The sequence below is a fragment of the Lichenostomus cassidix genome, chromosome 5, assembly GCF_008360975.1.
Source record: "Lichenostomus cassidix isolate B80296 chromosome 5, HeHo_3.0, whole genome shotgun sequence".
Classification (NCBI taxonomy): domain Eukaryota; kingdom Metazoa; phylum Chordata; class Aves; order Passeriformes; family Meliphagidae; genus Lichenostomus; species Lichenostomus cassidix.
In genome coordinates this window covers 38,785,011-38,800,176 of record NC_139486.1, presented here as the reverse complement: position 1 = coordinate 38,800,176, position 15,166 = coordinate 38,785,011, and the positions used below count along the sequence as shown (strand labels likewise).

The window sequence follows — 15,166 nt, the reverse complement described above, 5'->3', positions numbered from 1 at the left end:
TCAGATAGCTTCTCATCTTCCCTCTTCTGATTTCCGTCCACATGCTCACGTCAGGTATCACTACTCTGTGTGTTCGATGCTGCCTCCCTCACTCAAGCTCTGTTGTGTGGCTCAAGCGCTATCCGTACTAATTGCACTCTCTTGGTTTCCCCCCTGCTTTTATGTCCTTAAACCAGCTCTGCTGTCTGTGAGGAAAGTATAAGTAATTTTCTATGGCAGATTCTTTGGTCTGGGCTTTGGCTACTCATACTCTGTGAGATTTGAAAAAATGCAATTTTTGTTAGGACTATTTATGATTATCTGTTAGATCGCTTAGCTCCTCTAGCAGGGATCACAGACTTGCTCAGGGGAGAGTTTCCCCTTCCTGTTTTTCAAAGGTGCTATCCAATGGATTTCCTAACTTTCCATACCATTTTAGCCTTATCTGCTAAGGATAAGACAGGATTATTTATCTGGGAAACTAAATCCTTTCCTCTTTTCTCTTCATTCCGATGCTCCTTGATATACACAGATGTATATTTCCCCACCCCCTCCACATTCTCCTTTGGGATAGATCAGATGTTTATTTGTCAGTGAGCCAAGTTAAACAGATTTCACTACTTGAATCTCAGTGTGGTCCCTTTAGCCTCTGATAATTTTTGTTGTTTCTCTATAATCTCCTTCCCCTGTGTCACTGTGAGACTTGGATTCAACAGTGGTATTCCAGCTGTGCTTTCAAGAGAGGTGTATCTAGAATGACTCAAATATTGCAGACCTAGAGTTGATTCCCTGCCTACTTTTGCTATGAGGTTTTCTGTCTGTTGCTGCTTCCCATTTTGTTTGGCGGGTTTTTTTCCCTTCCTTTTTAGGCTCAGTGTTCTTACTCTCTTCTGTCCGGGAATACGTATAGTTGAATTAGAAGAACAACCTCATCATCATTCCCCTTCCATGACTGAAGATTCAGGGAGTTTGGAATGAGAGGTCTTGCAGGGAGGATTTGGGGGGTAGTAAAGAACTGAAGGAAACTTAAAATGGGATCTGCCATTGTGGCAGTTTAAGCCAGTGGCTGTACATATAGAGGTCCAGCTTTTTGTCTGCTTCCCTGTCTTCATTCCAGCTCTGCACTGCTCTTTGCCATATTTTTCCATATATGTATTTTTTTCATTAATCTGTCTTCTCCCTAGACTGGTCCTGACCACAGCTACACTAAGGAGAAGATCAAGATTGTGGAGGGAATATGCCTTTTATCCAGTGATGATTCTGAGTGGGATGACCTAAAGCAGATTCGGAGCTCCCGTGGAGGGATCCTCCGGGACCACGTCTGCATGAAGACAGATACAGTCTCTATCCAGGCCAGCTCTGGTTCACTGGATGACACTGAAACTGAGCAGCTGCTCCAGGAAGAACAGTCTGAATGCAGCAGTGTTAACACAGCAGCAGCCACTCCTGAGCGGCGTGGCTCACTCCCAGACACAGGCTGGAAACACCAGCGCAAGCCCTCCACAGAGAGCGAGGTCTAAAGTACACATGACTTTGGAAGGTTGTACCCTCCCTACCCTCTGCTCTGCACAAAAAAGACAGGACTCTGCCTGCTAGGCAAGGAAGGGCACAGAGACCAGCCTCTCTCGCAAGGGGCCCCAAGACTGTGACTGCATTTCAGCAAGGAGCTTGGGCAGCTGTGCTGTTATGGTTGAAGAGGGAGGATGGGTGGGTTGGTTGGTTGGAACCCAGAGACCCTTTTGACTCATTTTCACTGTCTGTGGTTTATTTATATGTTCCCTTTTCCTGGAAGCTGCCACATTAACTTTTGCAGTGACTCCTCTGGCCTGAATCTGGTTCAGAGTCTCTGTTCCCTGGCAACCTGCAAGTCCTGTGCCAGCCAGCTCACGGTCAATGCCCATGAAGAGAGCAGAGCTGCCTCATTGCTGGCTCCTGGTCACAGACGTACCCCAAGTCATTCCAGCACTAGCAGCACTCTTTGAGGCTTTGTGTTGAGGGGTCTCTGACTTGAGAGAGGTCTTGGTATACATGGGGTATACTTTGGGGCTTAAGAGGATACTGATGCAGCATCAGGTCACCTTGTTAAGGCATAAGGAGGGTAACCACAGTTGCCAAGACTCACTTCATGAGAGCATCACTGCTTACTTTCATATCTGCTACTAATAACTTTAAAGAATGCTCAGATTGGAGCAGTGTCTGTTGCTGGCAGTGGACACTGCTCCTATTCTCCCCCTTCCTGTTAAAACATGTTTCTACTCTGGAAAAACAAGAGTCAGCAAATGGCCCTTTCAGAACTGTTCCCTGTGGGTACTGGACTCTGAATGCTGAACTTGAAACAAGAAGAGATTGGTATTTTACTTAGCTCTGCAGAGCTAATGGAAGGAAATGGATCTCAGCAAGACCTAAATTTTATTCATCTTTGCGTAACTGATATATAAAAAAAGAAAAAGAAAATTTGCCAGGTCCCCACTAGTCCTAATTCTGCAAGGTCCCAATTATTTTGGCCTTTAGGACCTTTGATTACCATAATAAGGGAAAAGAGAGAATTCCTAGGTCGAGACTTTCCCAGGGGAATGCTCAGTGCTGACAGTTAGGAACTGCTTTATTACTAGGCTGAGCCCATTTGACCTAGAATGGGAGACAATAATCAGGGAGCTGCAAGGGCCATTTAAAGTAGTTGTTTATCAGATAGAATTGCACTCTAAGTTCTTCTGTTACCACTAAATAGCTCTCCTTGCCAAGTAATTTTTCCCATCAGCTGCATGAGCTTCAGTTGTTCTCTGGCCTCCAAGGTCCTTACCCTTTAGGGAAAGTCATCCTACCCTTGCAGCCAAAGCCCAGCAGCATTTGGAGCTGGGTCTTGCATGCTCCCAGGACTATTGCCACCTTTCCATATTCTCTTGTCCTCTGTTTGTTCAAAAAGAAAAAAGATAGAGAAAATATCTCTTGACACTTCTTAAAAAATGAGATGTGTATTAACCCCTCAAATCACATGGTAAAATATTAAGCATTAGGCCAGATACATGGAAGCAGAACTTCCCAGTGAAGAATTTCTCACTGCAAACTTTGTAACCTCTTTATCGCCTGGAAAGAGGTAAAGTACATTCCCACCCATGGTGTAAAGAAAGCAAAACGTACACCAGGGTATGGTTCAGAGGTAGGGGGAGGGTGCATCTCCCATGCAATATTTTTTTTCAGCTGGTAAGAAAAAAGGAGAATTGTCCTATTCTGCTTGAACCTTGTTTATATACTAACAGGCCTGCTACCACTGAAAAACACAACAGTCACCAGTGGTTTGGCTGTACTTTTCACAGCAGAGGTAGCTTTGCAGAAAGGGGAAGGTTGCAGCTTCGACCTGGCTAGGTGTCTTGAAACTCTGTCCATAACTGCACCATTGGGCTGACTGGTGTATATTTCTGTGGAAAATGAACTGGAGCTAAGACTTGGAAATTTCCCTGTGTTAATGTGGGACTCTTCCCTACTCCCAGAGGGATTTATTTTTATTTTTTTTAATTAGATTTTTATTTAATTATTTATTTGATTGACTCCAGCCTGGGAAGCATTGATTTTGTTGAGCAGAGGCACTTTTGGATTGAGGTGTGGACTCGACTGGGAACTGAGAAAGGAGTGCATATCACTGACATGGACCCTGCCCATCTAAGCCACTTCACACAGGGACAGCACCAGAGGGCTCAAGTGTAGGCAGAAGAATCAATTTGAGCAGAAACCACATGTAGGGGCAAGGGCATCAGGGCTGGGAGTGGGAGGATTGGGGAGGAAGACTCTGACTTGTAGGAGAGCAGGGTTTCTTTGGGTTTTGGAAAGGGTTGGAGGTTTTTTTCCAATAGCTTATTTGACCATGCACCAAAATCCTGAAGTGGGACAGGGGTGAAGGGAAACATCTGCCCAGACCTGTCACTTAAGATTAAGTCAGCTTGTCAAAATAATTGCTGTCCGAGTCACAAGTGTGGAATGGAAAGGAAACACAGTCAGTCTTTTCAACAACTCATGGTGCTTGTGATCTCCACCTTGATCAATATTCTCTGCTGCTTCTTAGGAGAAATCCTGCACTCTCCAGCCTAACAACCATTCACAACTGCTCTCTGCTCCCTTCCTCAGATGATTATGGCAAAAAGGAGCAATAAAATGTCACACAGCCTCCTCTGCCGTGAGATGGGCAGAAATTCATGTCTTTTTTCTAGCGCCAGCCCCAGTGAGATGCTGTCCTGGGGTTGCATCGTGGTTCCCTGATCTGGGGAAGAGAAGACCCTCGTTGCACTTAGGATGTTAAGAATGTAGAAAGGCTACTGGAGGATGATCTCTTGAGCACTGATTTACTATGTAAAAAGCAAACCTCTCTCCTGTCTGTCCTGAGCTAACGTCAGTGATTTCCGTATGTTCCTGTGTGATGGTTTTAACGTTACTCACTGGAGACATTGGATTTTCTGGAGTTATTTAACCACTGTGTTCAGTATTTTAGGGGTTGATGATAATTTAATATAAATTTAGCTTTTCTTAACTACTCTTGCCTGGCCTTTGGTTGTGAATCATGCATGTTACTTGGACTCTTCTTTGAACGAGGAACTCCCAAACCTGTTCACAAAGAACCTCAACTTTGCTTCATTTGAGAGGAGCAAGACGGTAGGAACAGATAATGTGTTCTTAGGAACCTAATTTTAGCACACACTCTACCCCTATGACTTTGAATCAAGGGCCCAATACCTACATTCACTTTTGCAGATTCCTTCATACACATAATACCTCTCACTCTGTCCCCCCTTGCTTTTTTCCCCAGTTTTTAACATGGCAACAGCAGAAGGGGATTTTTTTTTTTTTGGTGTGTATTACGACTGTAGAGATCTCAAGCTTCTGCCCAGTGGAAAATAAAGCTCTGAAGAAGGGCTGTTGTTTTCTTTCTGTAGGGGGTTTTGTTCAAGCTTCTGTTGCCTTTTTTTATAACCAGGAGCTTAAATAGTGCAAAAGGCTTCGTAATGAATGAAACATTCACTAATAACTGACACTGCAATACTGGTGCCAATCTTGTAACACATTCTGTCCCTTTCTGATGAAAGAACTACCTAAAACACGTAAAACAATTGTATTCCTGCTCATTTCACAGTTGAAGCACAGTGCAGAAGTCATTTCAGCCATGTCATTAAAAAATTGCCTTTCAAAAAAATTGTGATGCTTACATGGCATGGTGGGGAGAGAGGGCAGTGTGAGATTAATTGTAGTTGTGTGCATGGCATTTTGCTGTCCCTTACCTCCTGTTCTGATTACCCACAGAAATTTTTCCTTCAATTTCTTAAGCTGAAGAAACAAAGGAGGGAAAACACTGTGCTCCAAAAACAGTTCACAGAATAACAGAATAGGTTAGGGTGGAAAAGAGTAAGTGGGTCATCTGGGCCAACCTTCCTGATCAAGCAGGATCACCCTAGAGCACATGGCACAGGATTGTGTCTAGACAGATCCTGTGCTTTCCAGTGAGGGACACTCCACAAGCTCTCTGAGCCACCTTCCAGCGCACAGTAATCCACACAGTGTAGAAGTTTTTCCTCCTATTCAGGTGGAACTTCCTGTGCATCAGTTTCTGCCTGTGGTCTTTTACTCTGTTGCTTTGGACCACCAAGAAGAGCCTGGCTCTATATCCTTGACACCCTCTTCAGATACTGATAGTCATTAATGAGGCCCCCTCTCCGTCGTTGCTTCAGATGCTGCTTTGCAAATTCAAAGGAAAGAGGAGAAGGCCGATTCCCCTGGAATAGGATCTTCCCCAAAGCTGCCTCGATGAGCTCCGAGATGCTTTAGCCCTTTGCCAAAAGGTCCTGCGGGCTGACGGGGCTGCCTCAGGCCGGCGCCAAGCGCAGCTCCGGGCGCAGTGGGCGCGGCAGCCCCCGTGCATGCTCGGCGGGACACGTCTGGGTGGTTCCGAGCGGGGCGCGCCCGGCGGAGGGCTGCTGGGCTGCCGCGCCCCCGCGGCCGTGCGCGCTCCCGCCGCGCTGCCGTCGTCTCGGGAGCGCGCGGAGAGCACGCGCTGCGGCTGCCGGATTCAAACGGGCCAATAAGGGGCGCGGGCGCGAGCGCGGGCGGGGCCAGCGGCGGCCAATGGGCGCGGCGGACACTGGGAGGTGCGGGCGGTGCTGGCGATTTCAAACCCCGCCGAGCAGCCGCTGGACCGTCGCCGGCCCGACCCGCCGGGCCCAGGTGAGACCCGCCGTCCTCGTCCCTTTCCCGGTGAGCCCCGGCCCCTTGCCCGCCCGCTCTCCGCACCCGTGGGGAGGCAGGTAGGCCCTCCCCCGCCGCCAGGCCCGAGCTGCCCCGTTTTTCCCGGGGGCCGTGCGGAGGCGCGGTCCCAGCGGCGCGACATCTCCCCCCTGGGCTGGCGCGAGCCCCCGGGCTGCACCGGCATGCGCCCCCAGAGCCCGGCGGCGGGAGGATTGCGGCCGGTAGCGGCGGGAGGTCGCGGCCTGTATCGCGCCGCGCTGCGGAGGTGCAGCTCGCTCAGGCCGCCCGTGCAGCGAGGGGCGATGGGGCCGGTGGGAAACGCGGGCTGGGCGCCTTCGCTACGGCCGCCTCCGCCTTACCGTCGCTGTGGGCCTGGAGCTGCTGCTGGGGGCCTCCCTGGGAGGCGGCCGGCAGGGTGGGCCCAGAGGCCGGCCGGGGAACCAAGCGCGCCCCTTCCCAATAGCCCTCAGGGGAATGCGGACTGGGCGCCTTCTGTACCCCGAGGCTGCGTGCAGGATCAGCTACCCCTCCAAAATGTCCTAAGAAAAACGTTCCCTGGGGTGATTGTAGCCTTCAAACGAAAGGTGCGAGCTCATCTCTGTTTCTGCCGTTGTGTTGTTGGATGCAGGTGTTAAGATTCCCAGAGCCCCTCAGCAGGAGGTGCTTTCTGTTGAATCTTCTCTAGTATACGCGTAGAGGGGCTGGATAGAAATGCGTGTCCCATGTTTCTGCACACACGCCTTTCCCCCATTTCATTTGTTTCTGAATCAGACCGTCTTGTGATTCTTCCAAAGACAATAGTCTTTTAGGTTTGTGTACAGAGGGTTTTCCTCCTGAATTTTGCCCCCTGTCATTGAGAGACCTGAGGTTTTGCATGAACGAGGCTGAGGAATGGTACTTCTGGGCAGCTTAAGCAAATCTGGATTCTGTTCCAAGAACAAAATTTATTTTAAAAATCACATGTGCTACACTTTTCTAACTGTTTTGGGTTAGGTGTGTGTCATCTATCTAATTATTCGGAGGTGGGTTTTTTTTTGCTGGTTAATTTTGTGTTTAGTGTTTGATTTTCTGCTTCCTCTGCTGAACTGCAGTGCAGTTAAAGCTTCCTTGTGCAGGCGAGAAGGGGATGAGTAGTTGTCGGGATGTTGAGCTACCACCTATGGGTGCCTTTCTTTATGTATTACTTGTGTAGCAAAGAAAGCGTTGCTATAGGCTTTTAGTGAATCTGTTAGTTTGAAGTGGTAAAGGTGTTTATTTCTGAATTCAAGGAGTCTCAAATATTGGAGTATTCAAAAAGTCTCTTCACAAAAGTCTGTTACTAAAACTTTGAGATAGGTTCAACTCAGAAGGAAGAATGATTGAGTGCAAATTGCCTGTATAGGTTTGACTCTTTGGTGTCCAACATGAGGTTAGTTGATTGTGGAAAATTTAGAATTTGATCTGGTTTTATTGCCTCAGGCTTGGCCTTTCTTTAAACTGCTGTTTTGGTAGCTTCTTCCCATATTGAACTTACAGATTCATTTTTTTTTTTCCTACTTCAAGAATTGTGATAGGGCTAAGCCTTTTAAGCAACATTTAGAGTGATATATCAAAGCAGAATCACTGGCAAATGGCCTTCAGTAACAACAAACTAGTTCTGAAAAGTGGTTGTAGATGTATTGAAGGTAATTCTCAAAAATGTGAACTGGGGTCCACTAACTAGGGGAACAACTGTGGGAAAAATTATGTGACAACTTGATGAAAAAAAAATTGAATTTTAGAAGTATGGGAGTTACTCAGACTACTTTAGATCTGTGCTGATGGAAGGCTTCTCCTTTGATACCCTAATATGAAAAAGGGAATGCATGGTGATGGAACATGATTCCTGGTTCTTGTACACATAGGACGTGTATTTTGTCGGACTTAACTTTCATGCTGGCTCTTGGCCTTTCCCTTGTATGAGCCAGTTATGTAAGCTTGGGCCTCTGCTTCTGAAAACATGGTCTGCTGTGGTGGGGCTGTGCTCTCATACCAGTGTCTGCTAAAACATTGGGAAAATCTTGTTTCCATTTAATAGTGCAGAAAACCTGGATTTCGATGTAATGTTATAAATTGTTTCACTCTGTGTTCAGTGATAAATTTACAGCTAAAATGCGCTTGGCATGTTGTCTTTGCAAATGTAGCACACTTCTGTTTGCCCCTTCTTGTACTTCACTGATGCACATCTTGAACAGGACATACAGTTAGAAACTGCTCTGAATGTTTTGTGGAGTAAAAATAACTATCTGAATTATCTAATTTGGAGTATTTTGTTGTGTAGTGATGTATGACAGGAAGGACACTTGAGAAATGTAAATACTTGCAAACCTTCTAATTAAGGTTTTTAAAATCACGGTCAGTGTTCATCTGGCTCCCTTTTTCCCCATTCATATCTCTCCTCTGTTCCACGTTACCAGCAGCTGGTCCTTATATGGTTTACAAAAGAAATGTATAAACTTTTATTGCTAATTTTTTGTAAGCTATTTAATGTAAATGGTTTGTCAAGTCTCTGCCAGGTTCGGAAGGCATAAAAGCCATCTGCACTTGTAGCAGAGTGGTTGGTTTCAAGACTAATAATGGTGTTGCTGTCGTTGCTGATGCTTTGTTGTAGACTGTTCCCAGTGGTTCATGTTAAAGGGGTGGAGTTCCGGAGTGACATTGAAAAGCCTTGTACCCTTGTGTTTAAACTAAATACTGCCTAGCACCAGGTAGCGTTGCTCTGGCTTGTTTGAATAAAGTCTCTTGACCTGAGCACTTGTACATTGTCTGGGGTTGTCTCTAGACGGCTCGATTGCTGCAAATGTCAGATGTTGAAAAGCAGAAGCTGCTGCGCATGTTCGTGCCTTCCTGTTGCAGGGGTAGAGTGAGGTGGTAGGAAAAGTAACTGGACAATTATTCAGTAGGGAGTGTGGTTGGTTCTGGCAATGCCTGGAAGAGGCTTCTTTCTTCAGCTAGCTGAAAAGATGGCTGGAGAAATACAGCCTTGCATCACATGGCTTGATGCTCTTTTGAGGAGCAAGCTAGTGACACCCAGATTCCACCATACCAGCTTCTTCAGTTGCTATTGTCGCTATAGAAAAAGCATCTCAAAATGTCAGACGATGGGCTAGAGAGATTGCTGATGAATCAGCTCCACCAGAGTGCTGTCATTACACATCTCGCAGCAGCACGAAATGCGGGGATGGAATGGTGCCAGGTTCTTCGTTCGTCCCTCCTTTGGAAGGCACTGTTTGCCCTTCCCCACGGCGGGCCTTCCTCCTGTCGGTTTCAGAACCGCTCCCTCCTTCAGTTAGGGATTGCTGGATGATTGGTGGCCTGGGATAATGTGTGCTGCATGGTCGGCTATGACCGCAGCTCCCCCTGTTAGAGCAGTAATTGTTCTGACGGGTATGGGCGTACGGGGTGTGACTCATGCGGACAGCAGGCCTGGCGGGCCAAGCTGGTCACTGGTCGCCGGCCCGGCGGCCCCTTCCCTGCCGAGAGACGGCACCACAGCCGCCGGCAGGGCCTGGCAGCGTGCGCTGCCGCCCGGCCGGCCCCGCGGGGGCTGCTCGGCGGCGGCGGGAGGGGAGCGGGATGTCCCCGGGGCCGCTGCGGGGTGAGCGCGGCCGGGCCGGCGCTGCTCTGCCCTGCCCTACCCGCCTTTGTCTGGCCCCGGAGCGGGCCGGCTCCCGCCCAGGTGCGGCCGCGGCGCCCCGAGCCCCGCCCGCGGCGGGGAGGGGCTCGTCCCGGCCCGCCCGCGGTTCCCGCCCGCTGCCGCCGGGAGCCGGCCCGGAGCTGTCAGGGTGAGTGTCCGGCCAGGCCCGGCCGAGCCGCGGGCTTTGCGCGGCGGCGCTGGCGGGGCCCGACTCGGCCAGGCCCGGCCATGGGGCGGGGGCGGCGGGCAGAGACAATGCCGGGCGGGCGGGCGGCCTGCTCGCCGTGCCCGGCCGCGGCCTGCGGCCAGACACCCGCGGTACGGGAAACATCGCCGGGCTGTGGGCACGCATCTGGGGCTGCGGGCAGAAGTGGAGGGAGTGCTCTTCTGGAAGCTGCTGCGGATGGCGGGGGCGCCGCTAGTTGCAGAGGGAAGCCGTGCTGGAGGGAGCTTCCCTTTGAGAAGGAGGGAGCTAGTGGACGGTGATGTCTCCGCGGGAGCTTTCCTTCATCATTAGTTCAGACCGTCCTTTTAAAGAACATCACATAAGCCTTTTCATGCCCGAGCTTTGTAAACCCCTTGAGGGATAGGGGACTTTGCTGCTTACAAGCACAGTCCCACTGACATCTTTCACTCCAGCCGTCCACCCTTAGAAGTATGTCAGTGCATGCCTGTGCACCTGCCCGTGGGTTGCCCTTTTCCCTTTTGCCCTTCTCCGCACCGTAAGACTGGCTTCACTCCAGGCTTACCCATGCGGTTACAAATTGCTTTTGGTCTTAGCTGTAACAGAAGGTCAGTTTATTTTGCATTGTCTCGCAGTTTTAGATGAGTGGAAAAGAACAGCCTTGATTGCTTTCCGAGGCCATGTGTTAAAACATATTTTTCCAGAGAAGTTAGGTATTCATACACCTTACCAGTAACTTGTCATTTGTGGTGGTAAAATTTCACTGAGGTGAGTTAAGACATACAAGTTAGAGCAGGCAAGACAGAATTTAATGCTGTTTGTTCTTGAATGCCATTTCATTGCTGCTGAAGCAGTAGCTTTCCTTTAGCATGCATTTCTCCTTTTTCTGTTCATTATTCTGGGATCTTGCTATTCTTTCATCAAGAGTCTGTGTATTGCAACTTCTAATTCATCTGTCAATTGAAAATGCCGGTCTTTAAAATTCTATTATTTTTTTAATTATCTACTCTCTTATGATTACTTAAGTCTTCAACCTTTTCTCTGAGCTACTTTGTGTTGTATCTAATGGGAAGGTTTGGCTGGCAAATACACCAAAAAAAAAAACAAACATGTTGGCCTAAACTTCTAAGAAAGTGAAACTTCATCATTTCAGAGCCAAAGAGCAAATATGACCCAAAACTGCCATTAAACAAATAAACAAACAAACAATATTTCTGCTAAGAGCACTGTGGCTGCACTAATAGAGATCTGTCTGCCAAGAAGTATAGTTTTGTCTGAAATGTGACAACCAACTATATACACTCCAAATATGTGCCCCACTGTATAGGAGCGTTTCAAACGCATTTTTCCTTTAAAAAGACTTGTCTTGATTTCTCAGAACTTATTCGTGAGTAATGTTTTTGAGAATCTTTCAAAATATGAAAATACTTGATGATGTTCTTGTACAAGAGTAATATTCAATGTTGAATGTGATTAGGGAGAAGTAGACAATCAGTATCAATAAACAGCTGGTTTTGTTTAGCATTAAATGGCTTCCTAGTTTGCCATTGTATGTCTTCTGTAGAAAATGGTCTGGAAGCTGACACTTCACAATAAAATATAGTGATAGGTGATGAATGTATATGCTTCAAAAGAAATCACATTTCAGAATGTTAATGATGTAAAGACTTTTCCTGAACAGTACCCCATACTATAAGCTATAATGTTGATGCTATTCAGCTCTCAAAATTGTAGCATGAAAAGCATTTGTTTAGAAGTTCAGTAGGAGCTGTTCAGAGTAGTTCATGGTTAATCCAAACTTCGATATTTTGATACTTTCCCACAATCTTTTCATGTGTTGACAAATTGTTTCCCAAACCTACTTATATTCAATTGGGAATTCTTACTCTTATGTTTCAAATTCTTACATTTGTGCTGTCTTGTAAATGCTTTCCACTCTTGCCACACTTTGCGTGATCTCCTTTCAAAAGATCCTGTTCTTTTCTTGATGGTCTTCCTTTTCTGACTGTTCCATAATATAAACTTTCCCTGCCAAGAACTGTCAAGGAAGATTTGTTATTCATCTCCACTACAGATTTCTCGGGTGACTTGCTTTTGGAGATGTTGCATTGACCACTTTTATGACAAATGTCTCTCGTAAAACTTACTTTGATGGCTCAGTTGCTTCAGAGGTCTTGTTTTCTGGATTCTACCAAAATGAATGTTGTTACCGAAAGATTTAATTTGTTTTGTTCCAAGTTGTGGTTACGAAAAAAACATCTATGTAGGTCAAACTCTTCATTGCTGCAAATTCACTAATAATAACAGAATTTAGCTGTGGTATCATATAATGAGGCCACTTGCTATTTGGATGTTGAGAAGTAATGACTTGAACTTTATATGTCTTTGCAAAGAAGCTTTTAAGAAAAACCTTTTTTTCAAATGTGGGATACTCTATGATCATCCAGAACCCAATGACTTAATTGAAAAGAGAAACAGCAGTCTTCTATTCTGGTAAATGCAAGATGTAGACAGTACAAAATCTTGGCATTAGGACAGATATGAGCAGTGATGAAGCTAGAAAGACTGGATGTTGAAGAAGGAGCTTTCCCTCTGTGACCGTGGAATACTTTCTGAGAAATTGGCTGTTCTAAAGGGATTTGTAAATTACTGGGGGGAGTATAATTTTATCACTATTTTTAGATGCCAGATTCAGTGCAGAAGGCAACTTAACCCATTTTGTAATTGAACTATCGATTGTAGATATTAATGACTAAAAATAGCAGGGGATCTGAGTTGACCAGACTGAAAAAAAATAAGTGAAACGCAGTTTCATGGTCGTTCAACTCTCCTCTCCATGTCTCTTATCACGTGAGATCCTCCCAAGTTAAGTACATTGTGATGTTGGGAAGGAAAGTCCTAGACCCTTTTCTTCTAGATTCTGTAATGTATCACTAGTGTACAAGCAAGAGGTTGCACTTTGTGGCAGTGAACTGTTGTATGTGTGTAAGAGTAAAAATAATTGTAAATTAGTATCAGTCTTGTAATGGACAAGCCTTTTTAATAGAGTTGCTATTGACTTTAGAGTTTGAACTGAATTGAGGTTTGTAGTACTTGACTGAGGACTGTCCTACAATAAGACTTCTTTCCTTGGCAGAACTGGTCTCTGGAGAGAAATAAATGTTTCTTTTCATTGTTGAAGTAGGAAGATCATGCTTTTGACAGTTTTCTAAAAGAACAGAATGTAGATGTCTAGTACAGGTGCCATGATTTTATCCTGGTGTTTCTGTTGCTGGCAGGTGTATTAGTGCTTTCTTCCCATTTTTATTGAGAATAACTGTTGTCCTTGGTTTCTCATGTGTTCTTCAACAGAAAATATAAAGAGGCAATAGCTTGAATTAGTTCCAAGTTTCTGATTAGGAATCAGAACTACCTAATTTTCTATAAAGTTCACTCTGCTTGTTCATTGCAAAGATGTATGTGACTTTGGGCAGTGACCACTGCATCTATTTATCTATTATATCTGCCTCCACACTGAGGAAGTACTCCATTATTTCTATACCGGTGGATTAAAATGAACATATTCCTAATGGGAAGCTCAGTTTACACTGGCAAAGCTATCTTTGCTGACGGCACTCAGCTGCAGAACTCACTTGAGTGATGGGGAGTTCTGCTGCTGGAAACTGTGTTTACTCTGGGGCATTCCTGCATCCATTGGTAGCAAGCTGTTTGAAAAGCTTTTTGTGTGAATTCAGTCTCATTTTTTGCTTTTGGAGAGAAGGCATCACATTCATAGATAAATTTTATGCCCCACCTCTGTGTTTGAGTGCTTTGCTTTTGGCTATGGGAGCTTTTTCTTGTATTTTGGTGTAACTGGGTTTTGGGGTTTTTTGTTTGGTTGGGTTTTTTAATAGGTAAAATGCATTGAATTTGAATTAGGAGTCTGTTGATTTCTATTTAATTTTGAACTCTCTCAGTAGGCTGAAGGAGTGTTGAAAGAACAAATGAGAGGTTTGGGCAGAGAAAACATAAGCAGGAATTTAAACAGGTGAAAGCAGATCCATCACAAGGGACTGATGGGGTTTGGATGTAGTAACTTTGTTGCCTTTTCGACCTCTTATGATTGTTTGGGGCTGGTATGGCCTTTCAAAGCTTGAGTTCTATTCTCTTTGTAAATTTTAATTTTGAGTACCTTTTTTGTCAATTCCTGACTTGGAGGAATGATGTGACTAGGGTTTTTTTTTGTTTTTATTAAGTTGAACATTAAAGACATGGTGAAAGAGAATTAACAGTTCAATAGAATGGGTTATAGGTAGCTTCACTTCTGAGTACTTTTCTTACACAATGAGCAGATCTTTTCATTCTCAGTGGTTTACAATTCTCTGGCCCTCCCAAAAAAAAACTTTTTCTTTCTTTAGTAGCACACTTCTTGTTACCACTGTGCTGATGTCAAAAAATATCCATATTGTTGTTTGTTTTGATGAGAAAGGAAATGAGATGGACAAATCATAATAATGCTTGGATACACTTGTTCATGTAGGCAGTCAACTTGTGTTCTGACATTGACTCTTGTTTTTCTGCTGTTGGGTAAGTTAATAGTGTATGCAGTTATAATGAGAATAGTATTAACGTCAATAGGAACTTGTAAATACTTCAGGTAAGCTTAGTGTAATTTACTTTAAGGGGATGTGTGTTGGTGACAGGTAGGGTTTTTGGAGTTCTTTGTGTTTCTTATAATTATTCTTTTTAATTACTGGGAGGTTGGGTTGTTACTTTTTTTAAAGTATCTTCTAACTAATCCAGGAAGGAATAAAAAAGGCTGTTTTTACTGTGGGCTGTTGCTAACCTAATTTTGCTCTCGAGTTAGCTGTGTGTGTTAGTGTTGTGTGGCTGACAGAAGGCTTTGAAGAACTTGTTTATATTAATTTATGTGAGTGAAAATACACCCCTAATTCATGGGATTCATTTTCTGCAGAGAACCTCTGAGTATTAGGTGAAATACTTTGTAGGCTGATGTATACAGCTTTGGTGGTATAGGCTGAATTTCTGTTAGGAGTACTCTGCTAGTGTTGTGTACTTCTATGCCTGTAGCGATAAATTGCTCTGTAATTGGCCAGGTTATAGAGTTTTGGTCTTGGTCTGTG

At 45.3% G+C, this 15,166-nt stretch overlaps 2 protein-coding genes across 12 annotated transcripts in view; both read left to right on the top strand.

Moving 5' to 3' along the window:
• LRP4 (LDL receptor related protein 4) overlaps nucleotides 1-4,501 on the top strand; it is an 82,852-nt gene extending 78,351 nt beyond the window's left edge. Inside the window, exon 38 of the mRNA XM_085063796.1 lies at nucleotides 1,164-4,501. Coding sequence (XP_084919922.1) covers nucleotides 1,164-1,499 — 336 coding nt within the window. The 3' untranslated portion in view covers nucleotides 1,500-4,501. The remainder of the gene's footprint in view (nucleotides 1-1,163) is intronic.
• Nucleotides 4,502-6,029: 1,528 nt separating this feature from the next.
• The window catches only part of CKAP5 (cytoskeleton associated protein 5), a 51,387-nt gene continuing 42,250 nt past the window's right edge, over nucleotides 6,030-15,166 (top strand). For 5 of the 11 annotated variants that reach the window (XM_085062512.1, XM_085062511.1, XM_085062509.1 and 2 more), the window contains exon 1: nucleotides 6,031-6,183. The gene's annotated coding sequence lies outside the window, so the exon portion shown is untranslated. Of the gene's footprint in view, nucleotides 6,264-9,955; nucleotides 10,008-15,166 lie in introns of those variants that run through there. The other 6 variants (XM_085062508.1, XM_085062514.1, XM_085062513.1 and 3 more) reach the window with 4 other exon arrangements.